Source organism: Pinus tabuliformis, chromosome 7 (genome assembly GCF_031772625.1).
Source record: "Pinus tabuliformis cultivar Carrire ecotype Pingquan chromosome 7, CPIR1, whole genome shotgun sequence".
NCBI lineage: Eukaryota > Viridiplantae > Streptophyta > Pinopsida > Pinales > Pinaceae > Pinus > Pinus tabuliformis.
Genome location: NC_142293.1, coordinates 2,068,290,754 through 2,068,305,174, shown reverse-complemented (window position 1 = coordinate 2,068,305,174; position 14,421 = coordinate 2,068,290,754). Strand labels below are relative to the sequence as shown.

Genomic DNA, 14,421 nt, shown 5'->3' with positions numbered 1-14,421 from the left:
ACAACTTAGAATATCCTAGTCGCTTGTGAAAAGTCACTTTTTACATTAAAAACATCCCATACATTGTAGAAAACGTCATAACATCCTTTCCAAATATAATGATCTGTACCTTCGCATTTGAAAACTGTTATTACAGCAAATCCTCCCCCTATGTGGCATCGTCCATTCTAAAAAGTCTAAACTTCTAAAAGCCTTCATATAATAAACTCTTCTTCGTCTTATTGTTCCATTTGTGGCATACCGGTTGTACAAGATGGAAAATGACTTAGGATACGATCTATAAACGGAAAGTATTCCACTGAAAGATGTTTAGTCCATTCCCAGGCAAGCCTATATACTGACTCTTTCTTTATGCATGCCATGCCAATAACCAGAAGAACATATATATATATAACAACTTTGCAAAAATGTGAAGGCACTGTAAACAAGGTGAACACTACATACCATTTGTAAACCGAGAATAGAACATAAATTAGATCAGTTGATACCTACATATTCCTAATAAAAAAATTGGAAAATAGCATACAACAATGTATATTCAATACAAAGCTGTATTATATGAATGATCAAGAAAGCAAACACTACATGCGTCTTTTATATCTAGCATCTACTTTATGATTTTTTATTCTCTCCCTGCTAATTGTTTCACCATTAATCCTTCCTTCCACCTAGGTTGCTATGATTTTTTTGATGTAATTGAATCTGCTCCTGAGTATCTTAGACTTTACCCTGATAAATCATAGATGTCCATCAAATTCTCTCCCTTATTTAAGATATCAAACCTATGGCCTATTCTTATTTATTTCTTGTTATTATTTTATCTATGCTGCCTTCACCCTAGTCTTCTCCTCTTGAGATATCAAACCTATGGCCTATTCTTATTTCTTGTTATTATTTTATTTATGCTGCCTTCACCCTAGTATTCTCCTCTTGAGATATCAAACCTATTTCCTCCTCTTAGTCATTGCTCTTAGTTGATCTATGTTGCCTTCACCCCAGGCTTCTCCTCTACATTCCTGTAGTCTTCTCCTCTTCAGATATCAAACCTATTTCCTCCTCTTAGTCATTGTTCTTATTTGATCTATGTTACCTTTACCCTAGGCTTCTCCTCTACATTCCTGAAGTCTTCTCCTCTTGAGATATCAAACCTATTTCCTTCTCTTAGTCATTGTTCTTATTTGATCTATGTTGCCTTCACCCTAGGCTTCTCCTCTACATTCCCGTAGTCTTCTCCTCTTCAGATATCAAACCTGTACTCTTAGTCCTTGTTCTTATTTGATCTATGTTACCTTCAGCCTAGGCTTCTTCTCTGCATTCCTGTACCTTACTTTATCAGCACTGGTGGGATCTCACTTGAAAATACCCTGACCATCAAGTAAGCCAACATTTAGATGCCAAATATTCATGGCAATAACTTCACTTGAAAGGAGTCCGTTCATATCCTATGGTTTGTATTGTATTTACTAATGATCTTGGAGGATTGATTTCTACAAAGTGGCCTTTATCCAAATCTACAATGATACAGTATCTCACAATCTTCACCTTATATCTTTCCCTAATAGCATTTGCCAATCTCGCATGCAAGATAAGCTTCTCAATCTCTTCGATATCTCCTCAATCCAGAAGTCCAATGGCAAAGAACACAACCAAATAAAAATAAGGTATGAAGAGCCTGAACCCACCATGTCAGTTTTCGTACACAACCGAGCATTATAAAAGAACTACAGCCATCCTGAGAAAACCAATTCCCTGCCGTCTAGACAAGTAATAGTTGAAATAAAGTGTCCCTTTGAACACAATATCCCATGTTCATCCTCCAACTTCTTAAGCCTCTGTGTGGTCTACTCCAAATTTGATGGTCAACGCACTATGGTTGAGATAACTAACCCCTTAGCTACCGCCTCTAGCTTTAATCAATTCTCGTCCACTCTAGGTAAGCAACCAATAAGAGATTTCTTTGAAGGTACACCTCTTTTCTTTAAAAGCGCATCTCCTCACTATTCCAAGTTACTTTGCAAAATATTCAGAAGATTTCTTGGCAGCAATCATCAGAAGATCATCCAACTTCCCTGAAGGGTTTTCTCAAATGAGATTTGAAATAAACCAATTTCCCCCTTCCCAAATCCGACCAAATAACCTTTTTACCAAGCTAGGTTTTGTTGCTTTCCAGACTCAAACTAGTTATATGTCAATAATCCTTGCGATGAATTACATAACGTACTTTACCATGAGCAAATTGAATATTTGAGAGACTGGTTTGTGTAAAAACCTTGTGATGTCTTCCTTTTAGACTTGCGTAGATAATAGAGTAAATGTAGTTAGTTTTTCATTCCACATCTATTTGTGTCCTTAGTTGGATTGAACTTCACTTAATATTCTGTGTCCTCGATTGAACTTCACTTAATATTCTACAACACTAGAGATCTAGTAAAATTTGAGAGTTGAAAATCAACTCATAACCCAAACTGAACAAGAAAGTATCACCTATCCATCTTCTTCAGATCGAAGGCCATTGTTATGTCAATAACTATGATGATTTCCATAACTTGTTTTGTAAGCTATAAACCTGTGGATAAACTTTCCTGGCAAGAAAGGCTCCAAATATGAGATTCCAACTCATGACTGAATGGTGCATTCCCCACTGAATTGTGCAACTGGTGTGGTTTTGGGGCCTGTGCAAATATTAGAATTGCTATCACTCTGATGCCAGCCTAAACTGCATTTACCCCAATGATGCAGCCTAAGCCGCATATACCCACAGTATGCAAATTAAGATTGCATGTCACACACTGTGTGTCCCAGGGATTTCAAATTCCTTACTTAGTAGAATCTTCACAAATCAAGGTTTAAGGCTCCTTAAATAACTTTATGCAGAAACATTTGCCTCAGCTATCCAAAATCTAAACCTTTGATAAACCTTTAAGCGGAACCTTACACTACCCTTCATAAACTTTGGTTAATTCTTAACTTAACCCGAAATACACTAATCCCGCTTATTTCTATTATAATTCCCGTATAATAGAAATATCTCATAAACACACTTAAACCTTACCTTTCCACCATTCTTCAACCTTTTGCACATATTTCGATGCTCTCCTTAGCATGTAAATTTCCATCATCGATCACATTCCTCGATCTGATGGTTATTGCAACCCCCGATCATTAACTATCCCAAATGATCTTCACCATTGATCTACTCTGTCCAATCCAACGGCTGTCGCGTCACCCGATCGCCAACAAGCTTGGTTGATCTTCATTGTTGATCAATCCCGCTTGATCCAACGGTTATCCCGCAATCTCGCGCAGATATTTGCACGACCAATATCAGATTGGAAGCACACGAAAAAAGTGGTTCTCTCTCCATCGTTTGCTACAGCCGCTAAAGGTAATTGCGTCAAAATTTGAAAGACCGCTTCGCGCGAGAAACTACTTACCCCTTGCGAATACCACCCACGTGCTCAATACAAAACTTTAAAGAACCTGGCTTAATAAAGGGTTATCACTTAATCTCCGCTATTCATATTCTTGACTTCATTTTGTGCGACTTAATCTTGGTCGTCTATCTCCCTCGCTCTCATTCGTTGATCTGACGGATGCAACGATCCCTGTGCACCGTTATGTTCTTTTGGTTCTTACTGTGAAATAGCTCATTCGGCTTTCTACCTGTGTATTTGCTCCCGCCTTACAGTTTTCACTTGTTCTGATCTTGATCTCTGCTCGTGCCTTTACGCTTCCTTCGTAAACCTTTAGGTTTTAGGAAACCTTATAGTTATTCCTTCGTTGTGAAGGTTCTCTCCAATACTGTGTGTGCGCAACCACGTAACACACTCCTCTCTGCACCTCTTCTCTAGTTCTACACACCTGCAACCTATGTTACGCAGAATTACTCTAGATCACACACAACTTATAATTCAATTACTCAACACATCACACGAACTCAGAATCGAGTTATCTGTATTAAATAACAAACATTTACACAGGAATTTCTTCCTTGGCCTGATCATCTAAATCAGTGGCCTTTCTTTTCTTGCCTGTAAGCTTACTAACTGACTGACTACTGACTCTCTCTACCTTACTACTACTATGCCTTTTAGGCTTACATTTATACAAAAGGTTATGTTTAAGCAAATTCTGGTTCAGATCCTTACTCTGTTGAACTAAATCCTGAATATCCTCTAAGTCCACTTTTAACTCTAGTAATCCCTAAGAATCCTCTCTAGTTCCACGAATCATGACACCACTTTCTAGTCTAAGACTTATAATTGATTTCCAACTCTCTCGTCATCACTCATCATTACTCATGTTCTCCTACATTCGAGAGCATTTACAAATATCCTCACAATATCTAATTAATTCCTATTCTAATCACTTAAAACATTAATAATTACATACATAGGGATCCAACTTCCTTGAAAACACAAGACCCCCTAAGTTAACTAGAACATAATGAAATTGCTGCGCTGTATGCTCCTGCATCACACTCCAGAAGAACTAATAACCTCCTAACCACTGGACCAATCTATATTATATCAACACAAAAATAAACAAAGAAAATCAACTATGCGTGAAACTGCATCCTCCATCATCCAATGCCTCAATGAATAATAACCCACATCAATTTCGTGACAATATTTTATAAATTAACCCATGTCAATTCTTGATTGTGTGTTGTGCAACTGGTGTGGTCTTGGGGCCTGTGCAAATTTTGGAACTGATATCACTCTGGAAGAATAACTCTCTATGGGGGGGACCATTGGATCGATCTATATTACTTCGATATAAAGTTTAAACCAAAACCATTTACACTGCTTGAAACTGCATTCTCATCATCCGATGCCTCGATGAATAAACCACATCAATTGGTGACAATATTTCATAAATAAAAAATTTACAGCTCGAACTCTGGAAAGTTGAAAAACAGACCTTGATCGAAGTCCATCTATTCAAAAAAATTCAAATGCACAATCCATCCCACTGGGAATATTTGCCCAAATCCCTGGTTTTTAAACCAACTTCAATGAGGCAACTAAACTGCAAAGAACACAAGTAGCACGCTCACTAATCTATAATGAAATATGTGAAATCAGCAGGTTTGCAGTTCGAGATTCCACATCCCCGTAACTTAATAAAGTACTTGAGATTTCATAAAATAAATGCTTATTGTACTTAATGGTAATCCAATCCATATTCACATACTATTTCTCTTTTATACATATCTGAACTCGCCTCTGTAACCACTGCTAACGAGGTGCCAAGCTTTTTGCTTAGTCACGAGTAAAAGATCCTTAGTTGAACACCGCATGAAAAAGGCAATCTCAAAAAGGCACGCAAATACTATACAATACTCCTCAGGGGCATGGCTTCATCCTGAGATTCACTCTATTTACAACTGAATGAAAATATATTTCTTAGCACAGGTTTCCTCCTTCAGCTAAAAAATACATCCATGATGAAGATCTCCCAGATAAGAAGTGTCAGCTTCAGAAGCAAGTTCTCTCTAAACTGGGATCAGTGAGGATTATAGCTGCTGCTGCCCTTATTTTTTTTCCATTTAAAACGAGGCACAAACCATTAAATACACCCACCATATCTGGCTATCATAATGATGACTTGGTGTATCAATTGATCTTATGAGATTTTAGCAGCCACAAAAGGTACAGCTCAGTAGAAATTCCGACCAGCAATTGAGGTTGTGAGATAAGGTACTAGAAGGTCAGCCCCCTAGACATCTGGAATTGGCACATTGACATGCATCCTCTTCTGAACAGCTTTAACTGCAGCAATCCTTGCCGCATTAGCCGCTCTGTTGGCACCAGAAATAGCCTTATTTACTCTTTCATCAACTCGAGGAGTTTCAAATGCCCTTTCTGCTGCTCGCCTTGCTTCCTGAAATTTCAACAACCAGATTTTTGAAACAGATCTACTAGGCAAAATTTTTAGTAGAAAAATAAAAATCTCTCCGGTCCACCAACTCTCTGTGCTTCTAACAATCAACCAGGTAAATCAAAATCCAAACATACAAAGCAGAAACCATTCCAAAATATAATTCTAAAATGGTTCAGTCTGGTTCAAAATTGAGGCACAAAGCTGGAATTATTTCCATTGAATTTCTGGCATTTAAATTTCTTTTCTGAAAATTTATAATAAAGGTTTTTACAGTATGTCAATACCTGTACTGCATTCAAGACTTTTGAATGGTTCACAGCTATGGGGGATCTTGGCTGACAATTCTGTGTACTAGGAGTCTCTAAAACACCATGATGCCAGTGGCCAGACTGTCTTTCACCATTTCTAAATATATACATTCCCAGACCTTGCTTTCTTCCCTCATGCCATGCACCCTCATAACGGTGACCATTGGCAAAATGGTAAACACCAAACCCATGCATTTTATCTGAAAAATACTCTCCGGCATAGGTATCACCATTTCTGCATCAAAACAAGAATCCGTGAAGTCAAATCATCAGAAAAAAAGCATTGCAAAGTGAAAGGGCAATTCATTTGATGCACTCATAATGATGTAGAATGCATTTTATACATTCTTCAAAAAATTTAAAATTGAGAGATCATCCCAACAGTCACACAATGCCCTTGTTGAGTTGAAAATCTCATCTTTATAGTAGTAGCATATTTGCAGCAAAACAATAATTTTCATTTCCTCTTTAAAATACCCTCCTTAGGCAGAGAATAAGTACCCAACATTACCTCTTTACTGCATAAAGCTTTTTTTAACCCTTATCTATGGCATTGGGTGGGATAAGTACGTTCATATAGATGTTTATTTTCTTTGCCATCTGGAAGCTCGAGGTGGGGAATGATCCACGGGTGGTCTATGAAGTGCTATACATACTTTAAGAACTTTTCCAATCTGGAAGCCAGCTTTGGGATGCGAGTCCAAAACCCACAGGTTGATGATAAGGCATTCCCCTTCAGTCTGATACAATATCACTTAGAGGTCCCTGTGTGATTTGTCAGTCTCAATTGCTTTGGGAGTCCCCGTTGCTCGTGGTTATGGGATGCAAGTCCCCAGGCTGACTTGTATCATTGCTATTTTGCTTGAAATGTGAACAAAAAGAGAAACAAGACTAGCCATTTTCAGGGGATAACAAATATTAAGACCCATTAATACACCCACTGCTTGTGCATTAGAGCATGTTTTATCTGAAATGGGAACAAAAAGAGAAACAAAGCTAGCTGGTTTAGGAGGATAACAGACATGAACCCCCACAAGTATATTATGCATATAAAATTGATCAGTAAAATATTAATACAGTATTATGACATCAATGGGAATGGAATAAGAAATGGATCTCCTAGTAAGGTTTCTCATAACATAGATTGGAACTGTAATTGGATGTAAAACTCGAAGTTTTTTTAAGATGTCATTCAAAGGTTTTAAAGATCCAATCAAAAATGGATGGCCGAGAAAAACGCAGTTCACAATCTATATCAGCACAGTGAACAAAACTTTAATAATCTCTAATTAAATAACAAACCTTACTATAAAAAGTGCAAGACAGATCTTTATAGAATGAAATATTACTCAACAAAAGCGTTGCAAATATTTAAGTCCCCATAATGTGAAGTGTGTATGTTTGTCATTTATCAAAGTTTGTATGTTCATTTTTATGTCATTTAATGTCCTCCGAGGCCTACCTGGTCTGCAATTTTCATCATAGTTGAAAATTGAATTCAATCAGACTTCTATGTTCCCCTACACCTGGTCCAACCAGAAAAGGTAAAAAAACTAGTTTCCAGAAACAGCTATGGCAAGAGACCAGAACTTTGGGTTAGTCTGTATAGAATATTTCAGAAATAGAATGAATAGAGAAATATTTTCTAAATGAAACAGTATTAGACAAAGCGTTGCAGATATTAAGGTCCCCGTGATGTGAAGTTTGTATCTTCATCATTTTCTCTTTTAATGTCCTCTGAGACCTCCCTGATCCATAGGATCCATTTCCATCACAGTAGAGCGAATCTAATAAAAAATATATTTGTCCCCAGGTATGGGCATTCAGAAATGGCAGAAAACTAATTTCCGGACACGCATATGAAAAGGGTCCAAAAGTATCCAGATATTTGGGACAGTTTGTATGGAAAATAGCAGGAAATGGGAACAGTAAGAAATGGTTTTCAGAAATGGGAACAAAAGCTTTCAAGCAAATCCACCTTAAATCCTCTTATTTTTTTCCAGCATACTATTCTCTTTTGGAAAAACAAGATTTAAAGAAGGGTTTTCAAATTGAAATGGCATTTATTTTTCATGTTATTTGCCTAAAATTTCCTTAGTTTTTGCTGGTGTGCTAATCACTTTGAAAAAAACAAAATTTAAAACACCGGTCTTTTCACTTGAAACGGCTTTTATTTTTCATGTCATGGTTACAGTGCACTTTTGCGATTAGCGTAGGTATTTTTGTAAAGTTTTCCTGGATTCACCACAGAATTTAATATCTTTATAACCAAATATTATTAAGAAAAATCATTCCAGATATTCAAGTCCCAACTCCCCACAATGTGAAGTTTGTATGGTCATCTTGTTCTCTTTCAACGTCCTCTGAGACCTAGCTGTTCCATAGGACCAATTTTCATCATAGTTGAGACTTGAATTTAATCAGAAGATGTGTATCCCCAGGTATGGGCAACCAGAAATGGTAAAAAGACAGGTTTCCAGAAATAGGTATGGCAAGGGACCAAAAGTATCAAAAAACTTTGTAATGGTTTGTGTAGTGACAGTAGGAAGAGAATGAATCAAAGAAATATCTTTCTAATGAATAGAATAAAATATATTTAGAACAAAATTGTTGCATGCTCATCTTTTTCTCCATTAATGCCCACTTGGGCCTACCTGGTCTATAGACCACTCTTCATCGTAGTCAAAAGTTGAATTTAATCAGAATATGGTGTCCCCGGGTATGAGCAACCAGACATGGCAGAAAATTAGTTTCCAGAAATAGGTATGTAAGGGGTGCAAAAGTATCAAAGACTTTAGGATAACCATAGGAAATTGCAGGAAATGGGGAAACAGTAGGAAATGGTTATCAGAAATAAGAACAAATTTTCGAGGTAAAATCTGCACTAAAATCCATTCTTTCTATTCTCTTTGAAAAATCAAAACTTATAAGAAGTTCTTTCACTTGTGATTGCTTTTCTTTTTCATGTTATCTGCCTAAAATTCCCTTATTTTTGCCAGAGTGCGAGACTCTGCATAAGAAATTGCAAGAACTGGGAAAACTGCCAAAAATATTTCAACTAAAATCTGCGTAGAAATCCTTATTTCTTATTGTTAGTATCTTATTGTTTTGAAATAGATTTTTGTATTTTATGTTATCTGCGTAAACATCCTTTATTTTTGCTGCTGTGCAATAGTCTGCAAAGGGAACTGCAGGAAATGGTTTTCAGAAATGGGAACAAAGTTTTCAAGCAAAATCTACCTAAAAATCCCTTGTTTTTGCTACAATACCATTCTCTTTCTAACATCAAAATTTAAAAGAAGGTTTATTTTTCTTTTCTTTTTTCAATTTGAAATGACTTTCATTTTTCATATTATCTGCCTAAAAACTTAAAAGTCCTTATTTTTCCAGTGTGCAATAGTATAAACAGGAAATTGCAGGAAATGGTTTTTTGAAACGGGAACAAAAGTTTTCACGCAAAATCTGCTTGAAATCCCTTTCTAATGCTAGTGTACTATTCTCTTTTGAAAAAAGCCAAAAAAAATAGAACGAGATTTTTTCACTTGAAATGACTTTTTATTTTTCATCCCATCTGCCTAAAAATCCATTATTTCTTAGCATGTGCGATATTCTGAGTTGGAAATTACAGGAACATGGGGAAACAGCACAAAATCGTTTCCAGAAATGAGAACAAAAGTTTTCAAGCCAAATCTGCCTTTAAATCCTTTCTTTATGCTAGTCTACTATTCTCTTTTAAAAAATCTAAATGTGAAAGAACCTTTTCTTGCCCCTTTTCATGTAACCTGCCTATAAATCACTTATTTTGCTATAGTGCTATTCTCTTTTGAACTTTCAAAATTTGAAATAAGCTTGAAATGGTTTTTATTTTTCAGGTTAGGGTTACAGGCCGCTTTTAGGATTACTGTAGACTTTATTGTAACGGCTTCCTGGAATCACCGCAGAATTAAATGCAGAATTGATTGAACATGTCGAGTTTCGAAGATTTCAAGATTTTGTTTATGTTATGAGAATAAGGCCGTAACAAACATACCGGAAGTGGTAGTATCCGAGGCCATGCTTGACGCCCCACTTAAACTCCCCAACATACCTACTGCCATCTTCACAAGTGTGGACGCCGTAGCCATGGCTCTGCCCATTCGACCACTCCCCCGTATAGACATCTCCAGTGTAAAACCTGTAAACACCATAACCATGTCTCATGCCTTGCCTATACTGCCCCCTGTAGCGGCTTCCCTTCGCCCAGGTTTCGACTCCATAACCATCATATTTCCCATCGACCCAATCTCCCTCATAACGCCCACTCATATAATAATAATACACCCCGCTGCCGGAGCATTTGCCCTGATGAAATTCCCCCTCATAAACATCCCCGTTTTTGTAGACCTGGACTCCTTCGGTCGACACCTTGCTGAGGCTCCTCTCCACCTTAGGCTTTGACCCTATCGTCCATGTAACCGTGGGCCTCGAAAAAGCCCTGGAAAAAGATTTATTCCTCCTCTTTTCCTTATCGTCTGACAGGAGCGCCGCGAGGGGTTTCGACCACGCGACCGCGAAGGAACCCCAGCTCTGCCGCAAGGACCACGGCAGCGCTAGCGCGAGGCGCGGGAAGGCGATCTTGAGTGATATGACCACGGCTGTAACAAACACCAGCGCTGCGAAGAAATCGAACCAGAGGCCCACGACCACGATCGTGTCGCTATCGGACTGCGAATCCGCGAGCCGTTTCTCCGCCCGCAGCACCTTCAGGTACCACCAGAAACAGGGCACCGACACGACCACAAAGGGCGGCAGCAGGACCTGCAGCGACTTGAACCTCCGACCTCCAAGTACTCTGTGGTGCAAGATCGCGGTCGCCGCGGCCGTGGCCGTGGCGTCGCCCAGTGAAGCGAAGCTGTCGATCCTGCCCTTAATCGTTGGGCAACGCGACAGCAACGAAGGCGCCCGAGCAAAGCCTCCAGGCCTGGTGGCTACCTCGGCGTGGCGGTGCTCTGGATGCATCACAGCTCCCTGGTGAAGATTGACCCTCTTGTGCGGAGTAGTGGAGAGCACCAGCGTTTCATCGTGCCAAGGCCCCGCTGGATCGTTGGCGATGCTGGAAAAATTGAGTAGCGGAGGCGGCCTACGATAATCTGAAGAAATTCCTCTGCTCTCCTTGCCAATCTGTAACTCAGACTTCTTCTGGTGATGCAGCATAGCATAATATCCAAACCAAACCAACCAACAACAACACACAAACTGTATTTCTCTATTTCTAGTTATTCGCTTTCATCTCCAGCCGTCCGTCCATACATACATATACACGCACGCCTCGCCGCCTACGATTTATACGATTCTAACAGGTTCAAAACCGTTAGTACATCTGTGCTGCAAAAATTGCAAATTCCAACAAAACAGATAAGGTGTCGCCAACCTTAGGGTAATGTTGTTTCCCGTCTAAGACTCTGCTTGCTGACGCACCGTTTTGACGTCGTAAATTAAAATTTTGGTTTGAACACGTTATCATTCTTGGTTTTCTAAACTTTGATGATGCTCCTTCTACTTTCTCATGTGACTCGTTCTCCACATATGGATTAAAATAGAGATAGAGATGGACAGCTTAGAGATAGAGATAGAGATAGAGATGGACAGCTCAGTGTTACGACAAATGAAAATTTGATAAATAATTAACTTTTAATATTATTATTATTATTATCATTATTATTATTTTATTTTTTATTGATATTTGGTGTTTTATTTGATCGTGATCTTAAAATTAGATTATATATACATATATATAATAAAAATAAGACTAATACACTTACACATGGGTTCCTTCTTTATTTGCCCTGATGATGAACCATACTTGTTGATTAGAAAGGCCTTGGTCAAAAATTTATCTTATATGATTTCTACAGAAAGACTTTTCTTAATTCATTATGGATCTCATAAACTAATACACGTTTTTAAAAGTAAAGTAATCTACATATCGTATACATAAGATTTATGTGGATTTAAAATATTAATCAATAACTAATAAACAATTGAGCATCACTAAAGATGTACAAATAGTCGTAAAGGTTAGTTCTAATGATTTAATTAATTTGTCAGTTGAGGTTATATTGGTTAAGAAAGTTATTAGGTAGAATTCACAAAGGTCCCATAAAATTAAGAAGGTTACTAAGTCAAATTCACATAGGTCTTATAAAGTTAAGTAACATTTAGATAAAGCTTTAGACACAAAATGTGAGAAATTGCTTAAGAAAAATTAAGATCATTTATGTTGACTAATATGTATTTAGATGATTTAGCCCAATGAGTTAACTTAATAAGTCTAAATGCATTGTTTCCAACTTAAACTTTATCATGGGATTTCTTACTTTAGTTTGCCTAAGGTTCAATGCAATTGAGTCTCGTTAGGTCACCAACTAGTATTGTGGTTAGTGGTTGATCCACTCGCCATCCAAATATTTTGGTGAAAAGATGGGGTTCCAACAAGGTTCTTCTTATAGAATGTAGTAGATATATAAATCTATCTACATTATTGGGCTAGCTTGAGTGGTTGAGTATTTTCAGCTTCATGCCAAAGCTCTTGACATCAACTCATCTTGTTGGTTCTATTATATAGTGCCAAAGGATTGATAAGGTTGGTTTAACCATTTCTACGAAGGCACACTACATAGGGAGGTCATGGGGTCCTTTCCCATTGAACCTCGAGGGTTATCGATAGATTACGCTTATAATTAATATTGTCCTCCATCTAGGAAATCGAAGAAGAAGAGGGGAATTTGTAGAAATGACATTAACAAGGTATGTGCAATGGTAGGGATAATTATTTCCCTAGAAAAAAAAATTAAAAAAGCATAAATACTTTTCCAAGGTAAACCTAAAGGATGCTTCCCACATTCATGGTTAGAATCCCCAGTAAACTCGTTCATGTAGACTAATGTGCCTAATTTTGGGGGATTCAAGTTGGACATTAAGGCATTAGTTCAATCATTGGTCGTCAATGGTGTGTGTATGTGCGTGTGAGATGATGATGATAATGACAATTTAGACCAACTTTGGTTTATTGAACCTATAAGTATAAATTAATTACTCATAAGTATCATATTGTTCCTATTTCCCCTTGCATGGTGGTATGAGGCCACTGTGAAAATGAAAGGGGTGGCACATGTTCCTCCCCATCAGCTACCAAGTGAAACAACGATGGATCATTAGGAGGTACCTCCATGCATGACACTAAACACCATATTATTTGCTCAAATGAGAGGACCACAACTTCTAAGTAGCATAGAAAGGAGAGAGTTATGGTGCATTCATGGTGCACTAAGGGAAATGAAGAAAATTATATACATGGGAATAACTATTCAAATTGGATGCCTTTGGATATGCGTGTGGGAGATCAACTTGCATTTAGGACCCCTCTGCATGATGATGCTAACTCATAATGACAAATCTCTTGGTTTGGAAGACCTCTAGGGAAACAATCCATATTTGCTCCCTAATGTTTGGCTTACTTGTTTGGGTTTCTTATCTAGTCTACAAAGAAAAACTCCTTTGTGTCGAACCAAGACCAAGGTAGATGTGGCCACTACTTCTTTGGCCTACCTCAGAACTACTCAACTTATCCTCCCTACACACATGAATGCAATTGAGGTTAGGGTTGGAATTTCAATATATTTAATGGAAAAGGAGGAGATTGACACCATGACAGTTGACTTCCTTGTGGATCTCAATTCAAGTCGCACTAGGGAAACAAAATTCCACCACATTATGGAACTATACTAGCACACAAAGGATTTTGTGGGCCGTGCTCTATCATTTCAAGAAAATTGTTGGAAGGAACTATGTGACCATATGAAGCTAGTAGAAAATCAGTATCGTGTCCTAATTACTTTGGTCTCTTGTCTAGTGATTAAGAAGCATGGTGATAAAATCCAAATTGAAGCTCCTAGATCCTCTAAGGACATTCCAATTTCCCTATAATCCTCCTCTGAGGAAGCAAGTTGCTTTATTCCTCTTTAATTTTTGAGCTTTAATCGTGGTTTTATTTTCAACATAGCCTTATCTGTTATTTATCATAATCTGGTTTGACTCGTAAATACTGTAGGATTAGTTTACTCTAAGGTAAGCCCTTATGAATATTTGTTCTTTTGTTTTTCAACTCTCAAGCCTAGTTTCCCTTTCAAGGCAAGTCCATATGGTGTTTTGTCCTAGGAATATCATGCACAAACACTACTCTTTGCGA

General features: G+C 37.8%; 1 protein-coding gene across 1 annotated transcript; it reads right to left on the bottom strand.

The window, feature by feature from the left end:
* Positions 1-5,118: 5,118 nt before the first annotated feature.
* On the bottom strand, positions 5,119-11,575 carry LOC149256811 (uncharacterized). Its single transcript, XM_089460890.1, has 3 exons — positions 10,225-11,575; positions 6,171-6,429; positions 5,119-5,886 (listed from the first exon to the last, which is right to left on the bottom strand). Exons 1-3 carry the CDS (start codon positions 11,385-11,387, stop codon positions 5,722-5,724), a joined length of 1,587 nt encoding a protein of 528 aa, XP_089317016.1. The 5' UTR covers positions 11,388-11,575; the 3' UTR covers positions 5,119-5,721.
* Between the last annotated feature and the right edge of the window lie 2,846 nt (positions 11,576-14,421).

What these genes read in the sequence shown, in the direction of transcription:
- LOC149256811 (XM_089460890.1), bottom strand. Translation starts at nt 11,387, where the DNA reads ATGCTGCATCACCAGAAGAAGTCTGAGTTACAGATTGGCAAGGAGAGC. An exon ending in CTCGGATACTACCACTTCCG is followed by an intron (nt 6,430 to 10,224) that starts GTATGTTTGTTA and finishes GTTTTGATGCAG; the next exon opens with AAATGGTGATACCTATGCCG. An exon ending in AAGTCTTGAATGCAGTACAG is followed by an intron (nt 5,887 to 6,170) that starts GTATTGACATAC and finishes TTGAAATTTCAG; the next exon opens with GAAGCAAGGCGAGCAGCAGA.